The 26127-nt window shown below is 42.6% G+C and overlaps 1 protein-coding gene across 2 annotated transcripts in view; it reads right to left on the bottom strand.

Annotated features, from left to right (window-relative positions):
• The window catches only part of YIPF1 (Yip1 domain family member 1), a 34290-nt gene extending 11536 nt beyond the window's left edge, over positions 1-22754 (bottom strand). Inside the window, exons 1-9 of one of the 2 annotated variants that reach the window (XM_061186568.1) lie at positions 22671-22754; positions 22313-22384; positions 21865-21943; positions 17854-18017; positions 13396-13476; positions 13036-13123; positions 6755-6871; positions 3606-3772; positions 3063-3245 (exon numbers count right to left, since the gene is read on the bottom strand). In XM_061186568.1, the coding sequence (XP_061042551.1) occupies positions 3063-3245; positions 3606-3772; positions 6755-6871; positions 13036-13123; positions 13396-13476; positions 17854-18017; positions 21865-21895 (831 nt within the window). In that variant the 5' untranslated portion in view covers positions 21896-21943; positions 22313-22384; positions 22671-22754. The remainder of the gene's footprint in view (positions 1-3062; positions 3246-3605; positions 3773-6754; positions 6872-13035; positions 13124-13395; positions 13477-17853; positions 18018-21864; positions 21944-22312; positions 22385-22670) is intronic. The other variant, XM_061186569.1, reaches the window with a different exon arrangement.
• Positions 22755-26127: the final 3373 nt, after the last annotated feature.

Here is a 26127-nt window from a genome sequence, read left to right as displayed (position 1 = left end):
TTTCGAGTTAACTCTTCAACAATCCATTTCAAAAAGTTCCTAGCTGCAGACTCCCTCTAGTTTGTCACATCCCCTGGGCAATTCTAGTAGTTTTAAAAGCCTTCCTCCCCAAGGCCCCTTCCAGCAGCTGTTTTCCGAGGAAGGAGAAGAATGGTCCCTAACCAGAGCAGGGGCAGGGGCCATGCTACTAGCGTTGGGCCCCTCCAGTTATCTTGCAGGTGCACTGAGCCAAGAAGCCCCCAGGATGCAAGAACAATGACTATCCTCCAGGTTCCTGGAGGAAACCCTCACCAGATGGAATAAGCCAGGAAGCCCAGCTTCTAAACCTGGCTCTGCTAGGAACTCGCACTATGACTTTGGACAAGTCTTATCTGTTAAATGAAAGGACTGGAAAAAAAAAAATCCACGAAAATAAAAATAATTAATTCCACAAACACTAGGGCACAGACCCTCTACTCGGAGCAGTACCACCTCAAACATAAGTTTGTGCATCTCCAAACATACCAGCCAAGGATGCAACCTCTAGTGCCTCCTTAGTCTCCCTGCCAGGTATGTTCCAGGACCAACTTAGAGATCGTGTAGAAGTACAAGCACCGAGGGACCCACGACAGGTGCTGGGCTGTCATATGCTTCACTGCACTAAGGCAAAAACACTAATTCGTGTTCCCCAGCGGACAGTGAGAAGGCCAAGCTGTCTGGTTCAGCCAGTGCCCCTCAGCTCAAGTAGCTCCCCTGCCGTTTCCTCTCCCTGCCTTTCCAGTGATAATAATTGCACATATCATTCATCCTTGTGGTAACATCTTTACTTCTTTTTCTAAGTGAGGAGGTGGGGGTCCAGAGGGGTGAACTAATAAGCAAAAAAGCAGGGAGTGATGGAGCTGAGACTAAAACCCGTCTCCTAATGTCTGTTTCTGCCCTCTTGCATTGTGCATCTCCTCTGTAAGAGAAAGGAGGAGGCCATCTCCAGTGTGGACAACAAAACCCCAGACCCAGTGGGCCCCTGGCTAAACAAATGGTTCCCTTCCTCGAGGAAAGAAAACTGTGCCTCCCGTCCAAGAAGCGGTCCTACACCTGCGATTAGCTACCTGCTCCACCATCCAATCTGCCCCGCTCCTCTGAGTCCCTTAAAACTGAACAGGGCAATGTCTTTTCTCCTGCCTCCTTCTCTCCTCCAACTTCTCAACCGTGTGTGCGTGTGTAAGAAGTTCAGGAGAGAGATGGGAAGATGCCAGGGAGGGGCACCAATGAAAGGGCACTGTCCCTAGAGTTGTGGCCTGGGACCGCTCTTACTGGGGCACTCGGGGAACAGGCAGCAGAGTGGCCCTGGCAGTTTCTGATGACACAGGGCTCGTTTAATAAGTTCTTTACATCTGAAGGAACTATCACAGCATATGAAGGGCTTTCACAGCCGTTTCACTGAGTCTCACAAAAGCCCACGAAATATGAATCTCGCTGACAGACGAGGAAACCCAGGTTCTGAGTTAAGTCACTAGCCTAGGCTCTCAATGCTAAGCAGCTCCCAGCCCAGTGCTTTCGACTTCATTATGATGCTCTCTTTTAGAAAGTTCCTGAGTAGCAAGATGGGCAGGTAAACCCTAACTTCAGTGTCATTTACCCCAAAAGGGAAGAGTAGGCATAGGAGGTAAAAGATCCTGGCCACAGGTACCAAATTAAACGTGTTAATAACAACACCTCCCTGCTCCATAGCCCCATCTGCCTTGCTCCTCTCTACTCTTTACAGAACCGAACACGGCAATGCCTTTCTCCTGCCTCCTTCCCCTCACCAACTTCTTAACAAGGTACATAACACACACACACACACACAAAATTCAAAAGAGAGATGGGAAGAAACCAGTGAGAGGCATTATAGTGAGAGAGTTAGTCACAGTGCAAAGCACATTCTTCCTCAGCAAACAGGAGGGTCATAGGAAGGTCACAGCAGCATTTCTAGGCATCAGCCCAGAGATTCCAAGTGCCAGACATTAATAGTGTCACTCTGCTGTCTCAAGGGGTTAAAGCTTAGGCATATGTAAAATGCATGTCAACCAAGAACTTGGCACTTTTTATGAGACTTGTTCAATGATAAAGTTTTGGGATCTTATTAAAGCACTTCATGAGACCATGGTTGTCTACAGAAAATATTCAAGATCAAACAGTGCCAAAGAAATCTTTACTCCTGTAACTGCAAAGCCTGACCAAGGGTCTGGCCATGTGCTATGTGAACACCTTCCTGTGGGCAGCCATGACCTTAACATTCTTGGACTTGGATTTTTTAAAAAACCTATACCAGGCCTTGTTAAGGCCATGGGCAGCAATTTTTACACACAATGTGTACAGAAATTACAAAGAACATGTCTCCTTAGGATCAAAGGAAAGGGATCTAATTTATGGGCATTTATGGGACAAATTCCATGTTAAGTGCTTTATACGTATTATTTTATTTTATCCTCAGAACAACCCTCTGTGGCAAGAACTATTATACCCATGTTACAGATTAAGAAATTCAGATTCAGAGAAGTTAGGTTCCCTGCCCAAGCTCATACAGCCAGTGAGTGACACAGCTGGTCTTCAATCTGGGCCTGTCTGACTCAAAAGCACATGCTTTCCCTAAAAAGATACCTAAACACATTACTTCAAACATTGTTTTAAATGTTGTTCATCTTAAAGATAACTTTTTCCTATTTTGACTTCATTCTCGAGCTTTCTACCTATGAAACGCTGAATTTCAAAACTCTTTCTGAGTCTGTGCAGAAAACCAGTAAAAGCATCCAGAGGTGGAACACCCGCCGCCCGGACCCTCCGCTCCCCAGCTCTATATGTAGACACTCATCCACCCCTACTTCCTCTGTCCAGAAACCAAATCTCAACCAAACTTCAGAAGTTAGGTGAAGTCAGAGATTATAATCAAATTCTCATGACTATTATTTCTCATCTAGGACAGTCTATTTAAAACGTTATTTATTTCACGGAGCCAATTTTTAAAGAACCGTGGTGTCTAACAGTTTGAGGTCTGAGCATTTGCATCTAAAGCGCACCGGAAGAGCATCGGAATGAGACCATACCAGGCAGCCCACAGAAAGCAGCATGTGAAGCAACACAATCATCACAATTGTGGCCAATGCGATGCGCCGGTTGTCCTCACGAACTGCTGGCCAAAATGTCATTGCCAAGACAGAGCCTGAGATGCCCAGGGCAATCGTAACTAGAATCCAGCGGACCACTTTCTGGGGGATGATCCACAGTATCTGAAAGAAAAGGAGGGCGGGGAGGGTTTGGGGGAGGCATTCAGCGAGGCATTTGTTCATTCCAGGCACATGTGTTCATAAAGGCCCAGGAGCCTGTCAACAGCTGGGCCTTCACTGCCACTCAGGTTTCCCGGAACAGCCCAGAGAAACGCCACCAGCATGCAGACTGAGGGGAACGCTTTCCTAACAAAGGGCTCAAGATCCAGGGAAGGCACTTGGCTCCCCGGCCCCCATTCCCACTAAACTTCTAAATTCAAGGGGTATTTTTCAGATGCACATCAGTGTTAGGCTAGAAATAATGATGCTGGTTGACTTTTCCACTAAGAACAGGGCCTCACTCAGAATCAGTGTGGTACTTACCGCCGTGGGGATATAAATGAAGAGTGAATATCCATAGACGCACACAATCTCCAAAAATGAATAGGAAACGATGTTCATAACTTTACTGTTTCTCCACACAAGGAAACCCCAGAGTGCAAGGGGAACCAGCCAGGCATAGGCATAGATGATTGTGGCTGCGATGGACACTGAGGGCGAGAGGACACAAGTTTTAATTCCACCATGCCTTTAATGCACTGTCACGGCACTTCTGGTACCTGCTGGACTTACTTCCTGCAGGAGTGTCCACCTGCCTCACTGGATCAGGGGATCGTGTCTTACTGGTCTCAACCCCTGAGCCTGGCACAGTACCCAACAAGCAGTAGGTGCTCTATAAATGTGCTGAATCCATGCCCCTTTAGCATTTGTGTTTGTGGTGATGACCAGTAGTCTTTCCTATGGTTTCTATAATTCACTTAATAACTAACAACTAATAGTATTAAACAACTGAATTATGCAACTGAAATACTTCCGAGGGCCACACTGCAAGTGTTTAAATACACAGAACATTTCAATCAAATACAAGTCAACTATCCCCTTGGAAGAACACATCTTCTTTCTTTAGCAAATTTATGAAAATGACCTGGGTACAGATTAACTTGTTCTACATGTTACTTAGAGTTCCTTCTGTCTCTGAAATAGGGAGTTCCAGCTCACCGATGAATTGCTTGGAATAGTCTCCAGTTCCACTTTCTTCTTTAAATAATTCGGTCTCTGTGGTGAAAATGCTACTTAGCAGCTCCTCAGAGCAGCAATGCTCAGTGTATCACTTACTGTCCCTCCCTCCCACTCCTCCAGCAGCACGCCCTAGAGGATTCATCCTCCCTCTTCTGGAGTGGAGGATCATAAATGGCTCAGTCCATAACACCAGCCCTTCCCAGATGAAAGTCACCAGGTAATCCACTGAACGCTCTTGGCAAGAACAAAGGCACTCCTAGTAACTACAGTCAGACTCTGGGTAAGATATGTGATTGTCCAAAACATTTTCAGCTCCCAGAGCAGTTTTTTTCACATGGGGAACTCCAGCATTAAGCCAAATGTAATTTTGCTGATATACTGCCTTTTTCTTGAATAACTAAAGGGAGGGGAAGGGAATTGCTACAGTGACTACAGCTGTCCACTGGGCGTCAGGCATTACACTGAGTGCTTTACTGAGAGGTAACATTGTACAACAGTCAGAGCTACAGACTGTATATGCATACTCTAATCCTAGCTCTGCCACTTACAGCTGAGTAGACCTGGGTGGTGAGTTACTTAACCTTCCTGCCTCTCATCTGTAAAATGGGAATAATAATAGTACACTACCTTATAAGATTATTAGGAGAATTCAATGAGTAAAAACAGGTATATTTAGAACACTGATTGATAAATAATAAATGCCCAATCAAGAATAAGCTTTTTATATTGTTAACTGATATATAAACACATTATTTCATATAATCTATATCTTTATTTTAGAGATGAGGAAACAGGATCAGAGAGCTAAGTGGTTTGGTTAGGGTCAAATAATAAGTGGTAGAAGCGGGACATGACCTTGGATGTGTGACTTATAATCTTTACATAAAATGGAAAAATATTTATTGATCGAGTCAACGACTATCTTACTGGCACATACATCCCATGACTCCCTGATACTGGGATGCCCAGCCAAACAGGATAAGAACAGACAAGGACCCCCGACCCCTGCCCTCCCCCCTCCCCCCACAGCTTCCACACCCTCAGGCAGGGTGATTCACTCCTCTTCTCTGTCAATATACCTCTACAGACTTCTGATATAGAAATTAACACATACCATTTATTACAGTAATATCCATTTACCTGTTTTTCTTTACTTAACCACTGAGCTACTTGAAGGCATATTGATAGTTCATGTATAACATTTATTGAGTTAAACTTAAACCAAGGTTACTTGACAAATGGAGTTGGGACTGAATCCAGGTCTGACTCCATAATGGAGGAGAGAAGAAGGGAAAATGGGCATGGAGGGTAGAGGGGAGGAAAGGAAGGCTACATGGACATACACACAGGTAAATACATTTCTCTACAGACACACAGATATGTGTACATACATATATAGCAATAGTTAATTTTACTGAACTCTTTTTTTACAAGGCACTATTCTAACCTCTTTACATACATCACTTCTTTATTCTTACAATAGCCCTATAATATAGGTATTCTTATTCCCATTTCACTGATAAGGAATCTGAGGCCAAGAGAGATGAAATAATTTGCCCAGCAAGGTAGAAGCTAGTGAATGGTGGAGCTGGAGCCTGAAGCTGATGGCCTGGTTCCCGAGCCCATGCTCTTACACAGCCTTTCAACGGGAGAGCAGGCCAGAAGGGACGGAGGGAGGGAAAGAGAGAATGGACAAAGTGGCAGAGGCTAATCTCCTGCAGAGCCAAACACCTCCAACTTGGGGTGGCTGACATCTGCAAATCCCTCAAAGCTGTTTGTTATTTTTTCCCCAGCTATCCAATACTGCCACAAGAAAGGACGTTTTAAAATAAGAATGTCATCCACAAGCCCATCACTAGGACACATTCACTTCTGCATTTTCCCTTCTAGGCCCTGACCATTTGCAAACTTCTCTTTAACAAAGTTGCTAACAGCACTGGCCTAAGCTTAGATTATGAGTTTTCCATGTTGCTCTAAGTGCTTCATAATTAATGGCTACAGACCCAGCTAGTTGAGTCATCATGCCTTAAATAACAATGCCCCTACTGTTTCCAACATTTGGATAATACAAATAATGCTACAGTGGAGACTTTCATGCACACTGCTTTTTACTTATTTTGTACATTTTTCTTTGGATAAATTCCGATTGCTATGGGGTCTTGCCTTACAGTTTTCCAAGAGTATATGGATTCACAATATTGAATATACTTAATGCCACTGAACTGTACACTTAAAAATGGTTAAAATGGTACATTGTAGGTTATATATATTTTACCACAATAGAAAATAAAAAGACTATGTGGATTTATATAGACGGATGATTAATTTTGAGCCCTTAAATACAGAAAAAAGGGCTGCAGGACCTACAGACAGGGGTCTAAGAGCTCAGTGGGTAAAAAGAACTCACGGTTACCAACTAACAGCATTCCAAATGAGTCAAGCTATTCACCAACCTTTTCGGAATTCGGGCACATAATGGTATGTCTTCCTTCCCAGATGGATTAAGAAGTTGGAAAGATTCCCACTAATTGCTATGGCAAAGACCAACGTGGCACATATCCAAAAGGGGCCTGCAAAGCAAACCAGAAAATTCAGACAAGAAAATGAAGAACCAGCTTTTAGGCTCTCACAAAATAATTTCTTATCTCCCTCACCCTATTCATGTGAGGTGAATATGAATTTTAGATGGAATCTAAAGGGAAGGGAAAATGAATTTTAGATGGAATCAGTACTCGTTTAGTGGGGATTTTCTTTTTTAAAAGGTCAAACATGCAACTCAGTAATTAGCTGCCTTAAAGACAAGGGGGATTGAACTGCACAGACCAAAACACCTTCCATGATTAGATGAATAAAGACACTGATTTGCTTATAGTTTCTTTTATTGGAGGATCATCTAAAAAAATTCATGGACATTTTGTTAAACCTTCACCATCAGGATACAGGAAGCAAAGGTTACTTCCTTTACATAAGTACCAAATGTTAATGCCAGAGAAAAATATTTTAAATCAGATAGGTCCTTTGTTGTCTAAATGGAAGAGTAGGGCAAGCAGAACACTTTAGGAAAGGGTTCATTTAATCTAACAAATCACCGTGTATGTGTATGTGTGTATTTTTTTCTTTTTTTTAATCAAAAAGTAATACATGCACATAGTTCAGTGTTCAAAAGGCACAAAAAGGGAATATAGAGAAAAGTAAAATTCCTTTCCTCTCTGTTCCCTAGCTATGCATTTTGCTTCCACAGAGCTCACCACTGTAACCAGTTCCTGGTGAATCCTGCCAGAGATTCCTATACACATATAAGCAAATGCATATCTGTGTGTGTGTGTGTGTGTGTGTGTGCACGTGCTTTATACAAAAGCTAACAAGCATATGTATTTCCACCTCATTATGTTCTGGAGATTCTACTATAGCTATTCATAAAAATCAGCTAATTCTTTTTTAGTGATTATAAAAAGTTCCACTAAGTGGATGAGTGCACCATGCTTTGTAAATCCCTTTCATCATTTCGCTTGATTTCATGAATACCATCTTTGTTTCTCCCCATCTAGAAAAAGGACTATTAGAACAAATACAATTTTTAAATTTAGAGATTTTAATAAATTTTATGAATTTCATTTTTCAATTTCACTAATATTCTGCGATATCTTTTGGGATAACTGCAGGCATATTGACATATAAAATTAAGAAAATTATTGTGTTGGGGGAGATGACTAGCAGAAATGGATGAGCACTTTTCGAAGCCAAGTTGCTTCCTTAAGGTGGGAAAGGGAGCACAAGCACTTGACTGGGAGGCTCCAAAGAGCCACCAACATCAGCTTCCCAAGGAGTGCCATTTACTCACTAGCCTGCAGGCGCTCTGATATAGCCAAGGATTAGATCCTGTTCATTGTATTATTCTGAGTGACTAACACATAAAATATTTAACAACAACAACAAAAAAAACCCCTACAACCAACAACAATAATTTAAAAATCCCCAAAAGCTTTATTGAACAAATGAACAAAACTGACAATGTGTTGTTGATGGGCTGAGACCATCAAAGCATGCGACCACAAGTGGTCAAAATATTATACTACCCGTAACTAGAAAGCAGAGACTATCGGATCCTGTCAGCCATTATTTACTAAATACCTAATATCCTCTGGGCCCTGGGCTGGTGCTGGGGACACAGTGATGTGTGACAGACACAGTTGCTGCCTCTGGTGCACTCAGGCACACAGGAAGCTTGGCCTCTAGAGAAACACAACCACCTGCTTGGCCTCTAGAGAAACACAACCACCAGGCCTGCCACAATGCTTCATTCTGTCTTCTCTCTTCCTTGTTCCTGCCAAATTCCTACTCTAATTATGGGGTGGGGTGGGAGGGAGCGTTAATTTAGTTTGTATTGTGCATTTTATGTTATAAAGTATTTCTAACATACAGAAAAGCCCAAAAATGATAAAACAAACACTGGTATACCCATCATGCCTCTTTTTCAAATCTTTCTAATGCTGTCATACTACTTATATCCTTCTACAACATGTTTTTTTATTGACTATCGTTCTGAGATGTATCCATGTTGATGCTTATAGATCACATTCATTTCTAAAACCTACAGAATTCCGTATATGAACACACCATAATTTACTGATCCATTCTCCTGCTGATGAATATTTTGGTCATTTCTAAATATTTGCTATTACAAGCAATGCTGAGGCAATGAATAATAATATTCTTCTACATGCCTTCTTGTATATATGTGAGTTTCTCTAAGACTATTTATCTAGGAGTAGAACTGTTAAGTTGTAGGGTATGAGTATCTTCAAACTGCTCCAATTTGTGGCACCAGTTACATACCCACCCACATTATACAAAAGTTCCCCTTGCTCCACATCCTTGGCAACAGTTGGTATCAATGTTTATGAAAAGCTGACTTACAGTAGGTCATTCCTCTGTTCAGACCCTTCGATGGCATCTCACTCAAGCAAAGGCCAAAGTCTTCACTTGCTTACAAGACCCTACATGATGTGCCCCTCCACACTGTCCCTCTGACCTCAGCCACTAGACACCCTTGTTCACTTTGGCCCAGTCACACTAGACTCTTCACTGTTCTTTGAGCACATGAGGCAAGTTCCTGCCCCAGGGCCTTTGCACATGCTGAGCTCTGTGTTTCAAATGCTCTCCCCTGAGATACCTATACGTATTGCTCCCAATTCCTTCAGGTATTTACTCAAATAAATTTAAAAAATTTTTAAATTTCAAATCCACCCACCTACGTAAACATTTACTGTCTTTCTTCTCTGCTTTAACATTTTCACCTTAGCATTTATCACTAGCACACTATGTATTGATATTTTACCTATTTTCTTTGTCTATTGTTAAACTTAGATTATAAACTCCCTCAAGGCAGGGATTTTTGTCTGTTTTATTTACTACTGTACCTCCAGTGCCTAGAAGAGTAAGTGTTCCGTGTTTGTTGAATTAATTAAATGAATGAATGAATGAAGACAAGTCAATTTGTATGCTTGCTAAAATAATGGACATAAATATCCTGTTTAAATTTTTATTTCAGGTAGGGATAAATATCTTTTCATATATTTATTGGCCATTTGGGTTTCCTTTTCTGTGAATTGCTCATTTTCCCCCAGAACTTATACTTGGTTTTATTCTCATAATCGGTAGGCATCCTACATGTACACTTGCTTTGCATCCTTTGTGGGTTATGTGCATTGAAATATTATCTCTGGTCTGTGGTTTATTTATTTATTTATTTATTTTTTACCTTGCTTATGGTTTATTTTGTGGTGTAGAAATTTTTATTTATTTTTTTGGCTGTGTTAGGTCTTCGTTGCCGTGCACGGGCTTTCTCTAGTTGTGGTGAGCGGGGGCTACTCTTCGCTGTGGTGCGCGGGCTTCTCATTGTCGTGGCTTCTCTTGTTGCGGAGCACGAGCTCTAGGCGCGCAGGCTTCAGTAGTTGTGGCAGGTAGGCTCAGTAGTTGTGGCTTGCGGGCTCTAGAGCTCAGGCTCAGTAGCTGTGGCGCACGGGCTTAGCTGCTCCGCGGCATGTGGGATCTTCCTGGGCCGGGGCTCGAACCCGTGTCCCTTGCATTGGCAGGCAGATTCTTAACCACTGCACTACCAGGGAAGCCCAGAAATTTTAAATTTTAGTTTAAATGTAGTCAAATTCATCAGTCTTTCCCTCAGATTCTGCAGACTGGCTCTTCTGTCATCTTGTTCCTGACCACTTTCCTCCAACCCACCCCACAAGGCCCAGCCCTCTCTGCTAGAAAACACTTTACCAATATTGTACCTTCTTTTTTTAACCAGGTCTATGGGCTCGTGAGGTTAATAGTGTTGTGGGAAGAAGGATGCTTTGGGTTCATATCCTGGCCTTGTCACGAGAGACAGCCAAACACAGTGATGAAGAATATGGATTATGAGCTACGGTGCTGATTTGAATCCTCTGCCACTTACTAGCTGCGTGATCTTAGGCCAGTTGCTAGACTTCTATGCGACGCAGTGTCCTCATCTATACAATGGGGATAATAATAGTACCTACCTCATAAAGTTGGGGTCATTATGAGGATTACATGAGTTAATACAGGTTCTTCCCTAATAACAGTGTCTGGCATATATCAAGCATTCTATGTGTGTTTGCTATTATTATTGTTGTTGTTGTTGTTGTTGCTAACTCTGTGACTATGGGCAAGCTGTCCTCCCCAAACCTCAATTTTTCTCTTTTGTAAGATAAGGCTACCTTGGAGCGTGGGAAATAAAACAGTGTAACACAGTAAAACAGTGCTGAACTCCATGCTTGGCACCTGTTAGGTGCTCAACAAACGCTGGGTCCCTCTCTTCTTTCTCCTTGGGGGTGGAGATCATGACTTTATCTTTGAATCCTCAGTCTCTAGCACAAAACAAGGTGCTCAAAAACTGTTTGAGTACCTACTCTGCGCCAAGCCCTCTGCCAGGTGCTGATGACGTGGATTCCTCAGACACAGAGTCTGCTTCTCAAGAAGTTCTCAGGCTAGAAGTAAGGATGAATGAGAGAGCTAGAAAGAAATGCCACCTTGGCAACCTTTAGCTGAGAGGCCTGGGCCAAGGCAATGGTTTTCACACTATGCTCACCGGAGCTCCAGAAATTCCATGGACATCTGGATGGAACTTCTGTGTCTGTCCCTGAGGGAGGAAGCTGAGTGGAAGGGAGACTTTCCTCAACCTCCATCAGAGCTGCTCCACTTTGACTGGTTTTAAATATTGGACATCCGTGCCATTTGATGAAAAGGTTCTGTAGCTTAAAAACACCAGTCTAATAGAATAAATGGGGGCTTTTACATAAAACTAAACTAGGAGCTAGTTCTACTTTTTTTTTTTTTTGGGCCATGCTGTGTGACTTGCGGGATCTTAGTTCCAGGAACTGAACCCGTGGCCCCTGCAGTGGAAGCTCGGAGTCCTAACCACTGGAGCACCAGGGAATTCCCTACTTTTACTTTTTAACTGATGTATAGTTGATTTACAATATTACATAAGTTTCAAGTGTACAACAGTGAGTCACAATTTTTAAAGGTTACATTCCATTTATCGTTATTATAAAATATTCGCTATATTCCCTGTGCTGCATAGTATATCCTTATAGCTTATTTATTTTATACTTAACTAGTTTGTACCTCTTAATCCCCTACCCCTTATCTTGCCCCTCCTCCCTTCCCTCTACCCACTGGTGACTACTAGTTTGTTCTCTATATCTATGAGTCTGTATCTTTTTTGTTAGATTCACTAGTTTGTTTTAGTGTTTAGATTCCACATACAAGTGATATCATAAAGCATTTGCCTTTCTCTGTCTGACATATTTCACTAAGCATTAACACCCTCCAAGTTCATCCATGATGTTGCAAATCCCAGTTTTAGTTTTCTCACATGGAAAACAGGGATAAGAGCACTTAATACATAGCCTTGTTGAAAAGGATTAAAGAGTGTATGTAGTGATTGGCACACAATAGATTCTCCTGAATTCCTTTTCCTTTTATAATCAACAAGTATAATCACTCTAAAACTTAATGTTTAGGATTGAGCATATATATTACTGAACCCCACTGAGCATCAGCTTCCTCTTTTGAAAAATGGGGATAATAATACCTACCCAAACGTTGATGCAAGAATTAAGTGTGCCCGTGTGCACCAAGTCTTTCGTACAGCACCTGCACACAGAAGCACTCAGAGCCGCTGGCTCTCTTCTCCCCTCAAACACAGGCCACCGTTGTTGGAACCCTTTCCTTCAGGATCACTGGATGGACCTCTGACCCTTTCTCGGATAGCACGGAGGTTGGAATGACATTACCCCTTGGCCCATCCTCTTACAGACTTTCAAGAGGAAGCCAGCCTGTGCAGAGCTGGAACTCAGCACATCATGAATAAGCGTGAGAGAAGCTCCTCCACACTCACCCCTACCACGAAATCCTCTAAAATTAAAATCAACAATCTCCTCTTACACAAGTGACTTAATTTGTCTTGAATTTGTAATGTCATTTGAAGACTTTCAAAGGACATACTATTACTTGTCATCAGGGCATTAATAGAACATACAATTGCATTTTCTCCAAATTCTTTGCAACAGTTGCTACCAAAGCTCAGAAGACTCAAATAAAACACTGCATGCCCCACCGACAGTGCGCTTCTCCGACTTTCCAGGCAACCTGCACACTCACCTGAGCTTAGCTGGGACACAGAAAAGAATCAAAACAGCGCTACACATACCATAGAGATCTGGGTTGCTGCGGATATACAACCTCACAAAGTTTTTTCCTGGTATTGGCAAAAGAGACCCCTTTATTCTGTCAAAGACCTGCAAAACAGCACAGCAGTAAGTCTACTGAAGATTTTTTTCTTAAAGTTTAATAAGTTTGCACTGCAAAATTCAAACTCAGTGATTAGAGCTTTTATTATTTATTTAGTATTTTTTTATTATTTCATTTAGTATTTTCAAATGCTAATTGACCTTTTACTTTTGAAGACCATATCCAGTATACAAAACCTTTCACATTACTCGATTGTTTAACCATAGAAGAAACAAGTCTGCATTATACGACAAAAGAAAGGTAAAACTGGTTTACAAACCTGGTAAGTGTCTACATCAAAGAATGTTTGATAGTATTCAAATGTCCAGAAGGGAGAGCTTTTCTTCTGTCCAGCAAGTAACTGTCAGAGATTAAAATAAAAAACATAATGAACACAGAAGCAATTTCCTTATTCTAGCTACCCAGAGAACGAGAAAGAGAAAGAGAGAGGGTCTAATGGAAAATCAAGATGTACGAAAGACCAAACTCTTCTGCATTCATCAATCAATTTTACCATAGCCATGCCCAATTCTCAGCCTGACATAAAAGCATCAGTTCTGAAGACACACCAAAAGGTTTCAAATCCTGGTCCCTCCACTAGGGGATGGCTTCATCAAATCACTAGACTCATCTCAGTCTTCCTTATCTAAAAAGTACAGGTGGGCTTCCCTGGTGGCGCAGTGGTTGGGAATCTGCCTGCCAATGCAGGGGACACGGGTTCGAGCCCTGGTCTGGGAAGATCCCACATGCCGCGGAGCAACTGGGCCCGTGAGCCACAATTACTGAGCCTGCGCATCTGGAGCTTGTGCTCCACAGCAAGAGAGGCCGCGACAGTGAGAGGCCCGCGCACCGCGATGAAGAGTGGCCCCCACTCGCCGCAACTAGAGAAAGCCCTCGCACAGAAACGAAGACCCAACACAGCCAATAAATAAATAAATAAAAGTCATTTGTGAGACAAATATTTAAAAAGTACATGTAACAAGATCTACCTTATAGGATAATAGGAAGGATTAGATTAATTACTATGCAAAACAACATATATATGTATATACACACACACAAACATGTACCTACAGAAGGCAGTCAGTGTAAATATCTTTTCCCCTTCCTCCACTTCAACATCCTCACTACTATCACCACCTGAATTCTCAAAAATCTGATATACTGACTCACTCTAAAGAATTAAAAACTTAAAATATACTGCTCTAACAAAAAACCAAAATTCCTATTTAGAAGAGGCGCACTAGGAAGGCCATGCCTGTACCAAGAGCACAGCTCTCTACAGAAGAATGCACGCCCCATGCCAGGAACTGTGACTGCCACCCCCAGATATCTGAAGAGGATTCATACAGCAAAAAGTACAGATGCACTCTAACGACCTTTGCAAGACGAGGGAAGGTACTATAGGCAGATATTTTTTGTTCACTATAAAGGAAAAATTTTCCACCATTGAAGTTTTCCAAAAGTGGTAGGGGCTGCTTTACATGGTCATGAGCAGCCTGCTCCTAGAGGTATTCAAGTGCTGTCTTTCTGACATACCACGGACAGCATTAATATATTGAGATGGAAGCTGAAATACAGTAAGTCCCCTATATATGAACAAGTTCCATGCCGAGAGTGCGTTTGGAAATCCAATTTGTTCCTAAGTCCAACAAAGTTAGCCTAGGTACCCAACTAACACAATCAGCTATATAGTACTGCACTGTAATAGGTTTATAATACTTTTCACACAAATAACTCATGAAAAACAAACACAAAAAATAAAGAAAACATTTTTAATCTTACAGTACAATACCTTGAAAAGTACAGTAGTACAGTATAACAGCTGGCATACAGGGGCTGGCATTGAGTGAACAGGCAAGAAGAGTTACTGACTGGAGGAGGGAGAGGAGGTGGGAGATGGTAGAACTGAAGGATCTTCAGCAATAGGACACAGAGGTCAAGGTGCAATTTCACTCACGCCTGCCACTGATGGCACAGGTTCTGGTTCCTTGCTGGATTCAAGTCTATCTACCCTCTTAAAAAAACGATCCAGTGATGTCTGGGTAGTACTGTACCAGCTATATCACCACTGCTTTTACGCTTGCTTCTGGACATCCTGAGCTTGAAATAAAGATACTGTACTCTATACAGTACTGTACAGTAAAGTTCACAAAAGCACAAACACTTGTAGAGGATGCACACATGTGACAATGTACGCCAGACACATGAACTAACTTACATGATTGGACATGCGAACACACGTTTGAATCTTTGAAAGTTCGCAACTTGAAGGTTCGTATGTAGGGGACTTAACTGTAGAGGAAACTGTAGATTCTTTCCAACTCTAATATTGCAAGATACTGAACACCAGAGACCCATGTTCCATAAGCTAGGTCAAGAAATTCTGTCACTATCATAGAATATTGGTAACCTCTTCCTGATTCCCTGACGAAATTAAGATAATGGATAAAATGTTTTCAGTTTTAAGATTTTCTTCCCCCATACATTTATTCTTAAACTTTTGATGGCTGCTGTTGTTCAGTGTGATGGTAAATTTTATGTGTCAACTTGGCTGGGCCATGATGCCCAGATATTTGATCAAACATTGTTCTGGATGTTTCTGTAAGGGTGTTTTTGGATGAGCTTTACATTTAAATTGGTGGACTTTTTGAATAAAGCAGATTGCCCTCCATAATGTGGGTGGACCACAGCCAATCAGGTGAAGGCCTGAATAGAACCAAAGGCTGACCCCCTGAGCAAGAGGGACTCCTCCAGCAGATGCCCTAAGACTTCATCTGCAATATCAGCTCTTCCTAGTTCTCCAGCACGATGCCTTTGGATTCAAATTCTCTTTCCTGAGTCTCCAGCCTGCCAGCATCCTCCATCAGATTTTGGACTCACCAAGCAACCACAATCATGTGAACCAATTAAAAAAAAAGTAAATCTCTTTCTCTACATATACATATCCTATTGATCTATTTCTCTGGAGAACCGTAACTAATTAATACACTCAGTTATACTAAAAATCATTCCTGTATCCTGAGGGTGCCAACAACTTTGATAAGCACGTAACATACACTACTCTAATACAGAGGGACTCAGAGTGCCTTGGTTTAAAGTTCCGTCTGCACCTGCCAGTTGTGTGTCCTGGGGCAAGTCATTTAAATTCTGTGCCTCAGGTTTCTCATTTACAAAATGAAGCTAAGAATAGTTCCTTGCATATAGGGTTGTTTTAAGGATTAAATGAGATGATCCAAGTAAGGAACTTTAAATGGTACCTGGCAGCTATTAAACACTGAATAAATATTAACTGTTGTGATGATAATGATGACAATAGTCAGTATACTATTTTCTTATATTTCCGATGAGGAAATCCAGGTTTAGGGAAATTAAAGTACCTTACCCAAGACCACAGAGCTATTACTACTGGCCAGATCTGGATTCAAACTCAGGGTCCTAAGTCTGAGCTCTTGCCACAATATCTAGTATACAATGCTATTTAATTTGACATACACTTTGGTACTTATTTTGATATTTCATGAAGTTCCACGAAAAGCACTTGCCACTCCACTGTTTCATGAGCCTGTGAACACACTGCTATAAATTGAGTACTCCTCTGGTGAATCACGATCATGTTCCATTTATAAAATATTACTAGAAATACTGTTTTTCTGGAATGCACCAACAGTGTACATGGCAGTAAATTTTTGTGATCAAAAACAGCTCTGATATTCAAAATTCAACCAGATGCAGAAACCTAGAACTCTCCACAGAATCCTCCCTCTCTTCCTCACCCCTTTTCCACCAAGTCCTAGTGAGCCCATCTGCTAAACATCTGTATCCAGTTCTAGTTCAGGCCACTTCACCAGTCTCCTACCTGGTTTTCTGGCCTCTAGTCCGTCTCCCACTAATTCATACTCCACAGGGCCACTGTATCTTAAATATCTTTAAACGTATCTGGTCATATTGTTTAAAATCTTTCAATGGCTCCCAACAGTTTTCAGAATACAATTCATACTCAGAGGGTTGAGTCGTTGACTATCTGTGAGCCTCATCTCCTGTCTTCACCTATATTTTGCTCCCAACGTACATGAAGATGGAAGATGTGCTTTCTGTACCATGTTCTTTCATGCCTCTGTGACTTCACCGAAACTGTTCCCTTTGCCCAGATCACCCTTCCACACCTCCTTCCCGGGTTCGCCTATTCTTTCAACAAGATTCAGTTTAAGTGTCACTGCCTCCAGGAAGCCTTCTGTAACCCCCTTCTCTCTGCTCCCACAACCCCAGCGTGCTTCCCATGGGTAACAATGGTCTCTTTCTCCCCCAAGGCAGATTTACCTTGATTTACATGATTTACCTTCGTGTGGCCACTGCTTGGCATTCTACCTGGCACACAGGAGACAGTGAATAAATGCATGAACGAGGTTTTTAAAAGTTAAAAGAGTAAGCTGGGACGAAGTGAGATAGTGGCATAGACTTATATACACTACCAAATGTAAAATAGATAGCTAGTGGGAAGCAGCCGCATAGCACAGGGAGATCAGCTCAGTGCTCTGTGACCACCTAGAGGGATGGGATAGGGCGGGTGGGAGGGAGATGCAAGAGGGAGGCGATATGGGGATATATGTATATGTATAGCTGATTCACTTTGTTATAAAGCAGAAACTAACACACCATTGTAAAGCAATTATACTCCAATAAAGATGTTAAAAAAAAAAGTTAAAAGAAAAAAACAATTTAAAAGACAAGTTCAAACCTCAGTTTTGTCAGAGTCATCATTTCCTAGTAACTCATCATCCTCTTCTCTCCCTGAGCCTCCTGGGGGTCCTGGCTGGTGTTTTGGGGTTTCACCAGGATCCTCGATGCTTATTGTGGTGGCATCTGGGTTTGCTGCTAGAGAAGTGGCTGTATCACCAAATTCTGAAATCAATTAGAGTACAAGGGTATCAGTGACCTTACCCACACTGGAAATGCCATACTTTTAATTTAAAGACAAGCTGTTACAACCTCAGCTTTGCTATAGACCCTGAGACAAGCGGCAAAAGGCTCTGAAAAAAATCTCATCTAGAAATCAAGCTGACAAAGAAAAATGATTATGAAAACAACAGAATTTGAAGTCAGACCTGAATTTTAGTCCTGGCTCAGTTACTTACTAAGTATTCAAGCCTGAGTAAGTAACTTAACCTCTATAAGCTTCAGTGTTCTCATCTATACGATGGGGAGAATAATATTTATTTTCAGGAATTTTGGGAAAGTTAGGAATATTACTTAAGTAAAGCCCTTAGCAGAGTGCCTGGCCCGTAGCAAGTAACCAATCTAACCCTCTCTTCTTTGATTCAAGTTCAAAAAAACTTAATGGAAGTTATTTTTTCCAGTAAGTCCTATGTAATCACTACAGAAAACACGAGGACAAAAATGAAAGTAGAAACAACAGAATAAAAATCACTCTTAGTCCCATCCACATAAAAAGCAAACATTATTAACTTTTGGTATATTTCCTTTCCTCTGTAGAGTAGATTCATGCCAGTGATGATCATTCACTCAACAAATATTTACTGCGTGCCTACAGTGTACCAAGTACTGATTTAGGATGTGACAGTACTATGTAAACAATGTTGTACCCTGCTCCGTCTGCCAGGGATTATATAAAAAATTATTTTTTTCATATTTTATCAGTCTTTAAAATGATCGGTTATGTGGCTACATAACAGTTCATCAGCTGGAGGTGGGAACAGTAGGAGAGAGACACCACAAGTTAACACAATTATTCCACTGTTATTGGATGTTTGGGTGCTTCTCGTTTTTCATTAGTATAAATAACACTGTAAGGAGCATCTGTGAGGAGGAAGCTTTTGGGGTTATTGCCTTAGTACGAACACTATCAGTGTGATCACCAGGTCAAAGGGCGCAGACCATTTTTAAGGCTCTTGAGCCATACTGCTAAACTGTTCTCCAAAAGAACCTCACCTATTCATGTCCACCAGCAATAATTGTGACTTCCTGTCTCTGGGCATCCTAACAAACTTTATTTAGCCGCTCTTAGACAAAATTTAGGGCAGCTGTGGAATTTGGCAGGACTCAGGAAGGATGCCAGCAGGGCACCACTGTAACACTACAATCATGGCAGTAGGATGAGGCTCTTGGATAGCCGAGCCCAATCTTACTGCTTTTCAGCTACGCAAATAGTTTTATGGAGAGAATTAAAGTGACTGAAATTAATAAGGTGGCTGATCTGTAACAATTACTCAAGCGTCAGTCTCCCATGTTTTGGCAGCATGAGGCTCTGGAATGAGAGGGTCCTCTGTTTAAGATAAGACTCTAGCACTCCATGACCTTGGGCAAGTCACTCCATATCTCTGAGTCTCTGTTTCTTCAACTATAAAAAGTAGAAAATACTTATCTCGCAGAGAGATTTTGAGGATGATATGAGATAATAATAAATACTGTTATCGCTATCATTTACTGACTGGACAGGGCACTGACATTTAAAAAGATGGTTATAACTTTGCCTGAGGGAATCAGTCCAAGGAAGATATATTTAAGTTTCATATTTTAAAAACAGTAGTTTACCAGGGGAAAGGACATGCCAGAAGGAGGAACAGAGAGCATCACTTTAGAGGTACCAAGTCCAAAGAGATTCAAGAGATGATAAGTCATCTAGTTGATGGGATTAGGAAAGGCTACTTGGAGAAGCTGCCGTATGAGAAGGATAGCCAGAAGCAGTGGGGATGGCATCTCAGGCAAAGGGTATGGGATGAGCAAGACCCAGAAGACAGAAAATGTGTTCCGTGTGTGAAGAACAGCAGATGGCAAAGTTTGATTTGAATGTAGGATGTATGTACCTCGCACATGATGACTATTCACATATTCTGCTCTGTATTAGTTATTCTTGTCCATCTCAGTGACTTGAGGGCAAGATTGGTATGTTTCTTATTTCTGCCACCAACATTATCTGCTTCTACATCCTATGCTATGTTTTGCCTCTGTTCCTTTCCTGACACAATGTCTCCCACCTGCAGGGCCCTGAGCTTCACTTTTTCATTTAACACTACCATTTTTCCTCTGAGAAGCTTTCCATGACCCCCGCAGCATCCTGTGTTCTTTTCTAAAGAGCAAAGTCTTTAACATGGTGTATAAAGTCCCGTGTGACTTGGCTCCTGCTTCCTCTCAAACCTCACCTTGTGACAGGCCTCCCCCACCATCTGTGCTCTGGTACATTGGCCTTCTTTTAATTCCTTGGGAAAGAAAATGAAACAGACTTCCTCCCTTATCAAGTACTCTGCATGTGCTGTTCTTTACACGTGAACTTTCTTGCACTGTACTCCCAGATAGGATGACCAAGGAAGGCCTCTGGAATGAAGTGAGATTTGAGCAGAGCAAGGGAACAAGCCATGTGGCTATCTGGACTAAGAATGTCCCAAACAGAAGGATGGCTCAAAAGCCCTAAGCTGTTAGTGTACCTGGCGTCTAGGAGGGACAGTGATGAGGCCCATGTGGGTAGGCAGAGAGAAAGGGCTAGAGTAGCAGGAGATGAAATCAGAGGCAGCCGAGGCCTGGATCATGTAGGGCCTCCTAAGCACAGAAAAGGCTCTGCCTTCCACTCCTAGTGAGATGGGAGCCACTGGAAGGTTTAGAAGGAATGACATGATCTGACTTGGTTTTAAAGGACTACTCTGGCTGCAAAATACAGACTGTAGGGGGTAAGGGAGGATGCAGGAAGACCTGAAGGAAGGTAAGGGCTATAATCCAGACATGAGGTGATGGTGACCTTGAGCACGGTGGGAAAGTGGTAGAGGTGGCGAGAAGTGGTCAGATGCTGGTTGTATTTTGCAGATGAAGCTGACAGTATTGGCCGATGAAGTGGATTTCCCTTTAAACATCGTATCTCTTCCTTAGATAGTAGTAAGATAGCGTAGGTTGTGATGCCTGGGGTCAAACCCTGCTTTACCACTTACTGTAACCTTTAAGCAAATGACTTAATTTTTCTGTGCTTCAGTTTCCTCATTGGTAAAATAGGGAGAATAAAATAACTATTTCATAAAGTTGACATAAGGAGTAAATGAGTAAATATTTGTAAAGCACTTAGAACACTGCCTGCCATTTAGGAAATACTGTACAAGTGTTTATAAGGCAAATGAGCATTCGTCAATCCCCAGGTTAGGTCAGGCTCTGGGTTATGAGTTATGAACTTTTCCTCCAGCACTTTCATAGTTTATAGATATATATTTAAATGATCATTTAACAAATAAATGTCTCCCTCACTAGACTGAGAGCTTCATAAGGGAAGAAACTGTTCACTCTTCTACCCTGGTAACTAGAACAATTGCCTGGTTCATGGTCACACTCATGAGAGATTTACTGAGTCAGTGAAGGAATGACCTAATCACATTTCATTATAATTATCTTTTTACACTTTTATCTACTCTAGCAGTGTAAAAAACTTCTCTTTTATCTTTTGATCTCCTGTATCTAGTACAATTCTAAGCACAAAATACGTGCTCAATAAATGCGTGTTGAACTAAAGCAAGAACTCTATAAACATTTTCTGTAATCACTGCACTAAATTTATGATATTACCAATCTGAAGGGCTGTTTGGCAAAAAAGAACAGCTGATGTGAACAAACAGAATAACCTGAGTGTGGCAAACATTCTTTTACCAAGATGTCTGAAATAATCTTCTTTAATATATGCACCAGCATAGCAACGGAAATTCTGCTGTGACTACAGAAATACTGATCATAAAAGGTGGGCACCCAACGGATGTACCTTCAAACCGCAAGTCATCTACAGCTGCCATTCAGCCAAGGGTCTTCTCCCAATTATTAGGAAGATAATTTACAGAGGTCTAAAAAGGAAAAAAATAAATTTCATACGATAACATAAAAAAAAATCTACAAACGAATCTTATTTCAGCGTTAGAAATGGTATTGCTTTCCCTTGCGTCCTTTTTTAGTGGGATCCGATAGGTTTATATAAAGATAACCATTTAGCATCAGATACTATTAAAACTGTTATAAAAAAACTAATGGTGGGGGGCTCCACTGGTTCCATGCAATCTCACTGTGTGGGTGTTTAAGGGCCAGGTGCAGCCTGTAGATGGAAGGATGAGGAAGGGGAAGCTGGGGTTTGAGAGAGGTGGCTATGAGGGCAGTGGAGAGCAAAGGCAGTCAGCCTAGCCAGTGGTTAAGGGCACAGGCTCTGGAGTCGAACAGACCTGGGTTTGATTCCCGATTCTGCTGCTTCTGGCCGTAAGACTGTGGGCTCCTGGCGGCCTCAATTTCCTCATCTGTAAAATGGGTTCATAATTGTACTTACTCACACGATGTTGGGTGCCATTAACTGAGGCAAGTAAGTGTAAGGCGCTTAGTGCACAGCGAAGCAATTAGTAGGCGCTGGAGTGATGGGGACCCTACAGCCTGGGGCACCGTGAGTCCAGGACGGTCTGGGAAAGAGCTGCCCAAGAAGCACGTGCAGCGTTTTAGGAGGAGAAGCTGGGCCGCAGCGGCCCGGGTGGGCAGCAGATCCCAAGCTCCCTCAGTCCCAGGCCGGCCCCACAGACCCCGCCGCCTCACCTCGCGGGGCTCGGCGTCCAGCTGGTGCCGGGAAGCCGCGGGCCTCAGATTGTGCGCGCAGGCTCTGGTCCCGCCGAGTTGCCGGAAACCGGAGATCCGGGGGGCAGACCTTCTCCACCTCCTCCGGGCAGAGCCCCGCCTCCTTAAAAAGACAGTAGCTCCCGGAGACGCCGCTTCCCGAGACCTCAGCGGGCGACTGCATGCAAAGCTCGGTCCCTCCGCGGCCCCTCGAAGGGCGAGGCTTCGGCTCTTAAAGAGGCAGGTGGCGCCGGGCGGACCGGTGGGGACGTGGAGAGGGTCCGCCTCGGCTCGCCTTGCTCCGGGGGTGGGGGGCGCAGAGAATTCTCTGGAGAGTGGGGTTTACTTTATGTTTGGTTATACCTCTTTTCTTATTGAAATATAAAGTAGCGTAACGGAAGACGATTGTGAAAAGGAAAAAATGTCATCTATCCCCCCATTCTTTTTTGGCCATAAAAATTTAATTAACCAGTGAGGGAGAACGAGTCAATTAGTTTTTGAGTGTTGAATCAGTGATCTAGGGAAGGATGATGTCTGTTCCTAGGGACACCCCCGTAAGTGTGGTAATTTGTTCCTTCACTCCCGCGACGGTCTACCTTATTCCTTTGGGGCAGTGAGGGGTGGCTGGGGATTGGCCTCACTCCCCGCCCTGTCCCCGTCTCGGCATCTGACCACCACCCTGACTACAGCAGGGACCTAGTAAACGACGGTGAAGTTGCACTGAGTGAGCCGGTGAGAAACATTTTGCCCCGCCGCCAGTCTTTGCTTGGTTATCACCTACGCATCCCTCCAGATGTCGGTACCCTTTCCTCCTCCTAGGGAAAGCCTGCCTTCGCCTCCCAGGACTTCTTTTGCGCCCATAGTCCCCTGTGCTTGCTTAAACCATGGCAGTTGTTATTGTTTGCCCATCTTTGCCGGCGTGGGAGTGCTTTGGGGGGAAGGATCAGGAATGACTCTGGTCTCCAGGTCCTCAAGGCAGCCCAGAACCAGGGACACGATAGTTGCTCACTGAAGGTTAATTGTAGAGCCATCAAGTTCTGGCTGTCTGAGCAGCATAAGCCAAATTCACTGCCTACACAAGGTGGAACCTTTGACTTTGGCCTCACCACACTGGGCCCTTATGGTCAATCGGAATGGCTTATTACATCTGACTAATAAAATAGTTACACACATATGGAGCGTATTTATTGAACTGACATTGTGATCAGTCTTTATACATGCAGATCTCTAATTCTCAGAACAATCCAGCAAGCTTGAGGTGATTATCCTCATTTTATAAAGAGAAAGCTGAGGTTAGCGTATGTATGTGCAGGGTACTTTGGTTGAATGTGTACCAGGAATGAACTGCAACGCACAAATTCGGTGTGCAAATGTATCAAACACTTCTTATGCCCCATGGCAGATCCTCTTGGCTTCATCAGCTGCTTATTTCACCACCACTGATCTTATTCCAGCTTCAGCAGCTATAACCTAACTGAGCTTCACCTCAAGTCCATAACTCAGGCTTCTCGCTTTCTGCATCAGGGCTTGTGTCTTGATACCTTGGGATTATGGGACTGCTGGAACCGTTCAGCACTGGAACAGGTGCAAGCCAGAAGTGCAGAAGTGGGGAGCGGTCAATGCCTCACGGGACAAATCTTTGACCAATGGAGTCAGTAACTGATGAATACATGCTTCTCTCTTTTTTCCCTCAGACTCTCCTCAGATATTTCATACAGCTTTCAAACTGTCTTGCAGGATCAAACAACCAAATGCCTTTGGAAGTGGCCAATTTGACTAGATAATTCTTTGTAGAGCACCCTCAACAAAGAATTGCACCCTTGCACTGGCTCTCCTTCCTCCCCTCCCCCATTGCATTGCAATGCACCCTTGCAATGGCTCTCCTTTCTCCTCTGTTTTACAACTCCTGTCCTTCACTCCTGATCCTTGGATTCACACTTGCCAGTAAAGTACTCACATGAGATGAGGAACTCACACTAAGGCATGTTGATACCAAGAGTGGCCCCAGAAAGCAGGTCTCAGGATGGAATTTTGGAACCGGACTGCTCACCAGTCAGATGGCAACAACAGCCCCATTGCTAGTGATAAGTGTGTGTGTGTCGGGGGGTGGGGGGGCGGTGATAACACCTAGACTATATATTTCTTCTCTTGGAAACAGAAGTAAAAGTTTTGTTGATATATTAATTATAATGATATGTAAGTTTTGGCTCAAAACGAGACAAGAATCAAAGATAACTATACCGGTTTAACTAAAACAGCAGTTCTCAACTGGGGACTATTTTGCTCCCAGGGATATTTGGCAATATCTGAAGACATTTTTTTTTTAAAGAATTTTATTGGGATTTCCCTGGTGGCGCAGTGGTTAGGAATCCGCCTGCCAATGCAGGGGACACAGGTTCGATCACTGGTCGGGGAAGATCCCACATGCTGTGGAGCAACTAAGCCCATGTGCCACAACTACTGAGCCGGCACTCTAGAGCTCACACGCCGCAACTGCTGAAGCCCGCACCCTCTAGTGCCCACGCTCTGCAGGAAGAGAAGCCACTGCAATGAGAAGCCCACGCACTGCAGCGAAGAGTAGCCCCCGCTCGCCGCAACTAGAGAAAGCCCACGCGCAGCAGCGAAGACCCAACGCAGCAAAAAAAATTAAAAAATAAAAACCATCATTCACTTAAAAAAAAATAATTTTTTTGGAGTATAGTTGATTTACAATGTTGTGTTAGTTTCAGGTGTACAGCAAAGTGATTCAGCTACATATATATATATATTTTTTTTTTTTTTCATCTTTTTCAGATTCTTTTCCCATATAGGTTATTACAGAATATTGAGTAGAGTTCCCTGTGCTATACAGTAGGTCCTTGTTGGTTATCTATTTTATATATAGTAGTGTGTGTATGTTAATCCCAAGCTCCTAATTTATCCTTCCCCTGGACGTTTCCCCTTTGGTAACCCTAAGTTTGTTTTCAAAATCTGTGAGTCTGTTTCTGTTTTGTAAAGAAGTTCATTTATACCATTTTTTTAGAGTCCACAGATGAGTGATATCATGATATTTGTCTTTCGCTGCCTGACTTATTAAGGCATTTTTTTTTCTTTTTTTTTTTTTTGAAGGCATTTTTGATTGTCATGACTTGTGAGGTGCTACTGGCCAGGGTGCTTCTAAACGTCCTACAATGCACAGGATAGCCCTTCTCAACAAAGAATTATCTAGTTCAAAATGTTGATGGTGTCAAGGTTGAAAAACTCTGAGCTCAAAACGTTCATATTTCCTTAACTCATCTGTCCAACTATGGTAAGGAAGGTGAGCCCAGCTGATGATACTAATTAGACCTCTATCTGCTCCGCGAGGGGAATGAACCAGTGAGAGAGAACCCACCCCACCCTCACCTAGATAGAATGGGGGAAGAATGCTGGACGAAGAGAAGCAGAGGAGCAAGCCTTG

Source organism: Eubalaena glacialis, chromosome 3 (genome assembly GCF_028564815.1).
Source record: "Eubalaena glacialis isolate mEubGla1 chromosome 3, mEubGla1.1.hap2.+ XY, whole genome shotgun sequence".
Classification (NCBI taxonomy): domain Eukaryota; kingdom Metazoa; phylum Chordata; class Mammalia; order Artiodactyla; family Balaenidae; genus Eubalaena; species Eubalaena glacialis.
This window is presented reverse-complemented; position numbering and strand designations above follow the sequence as displayed.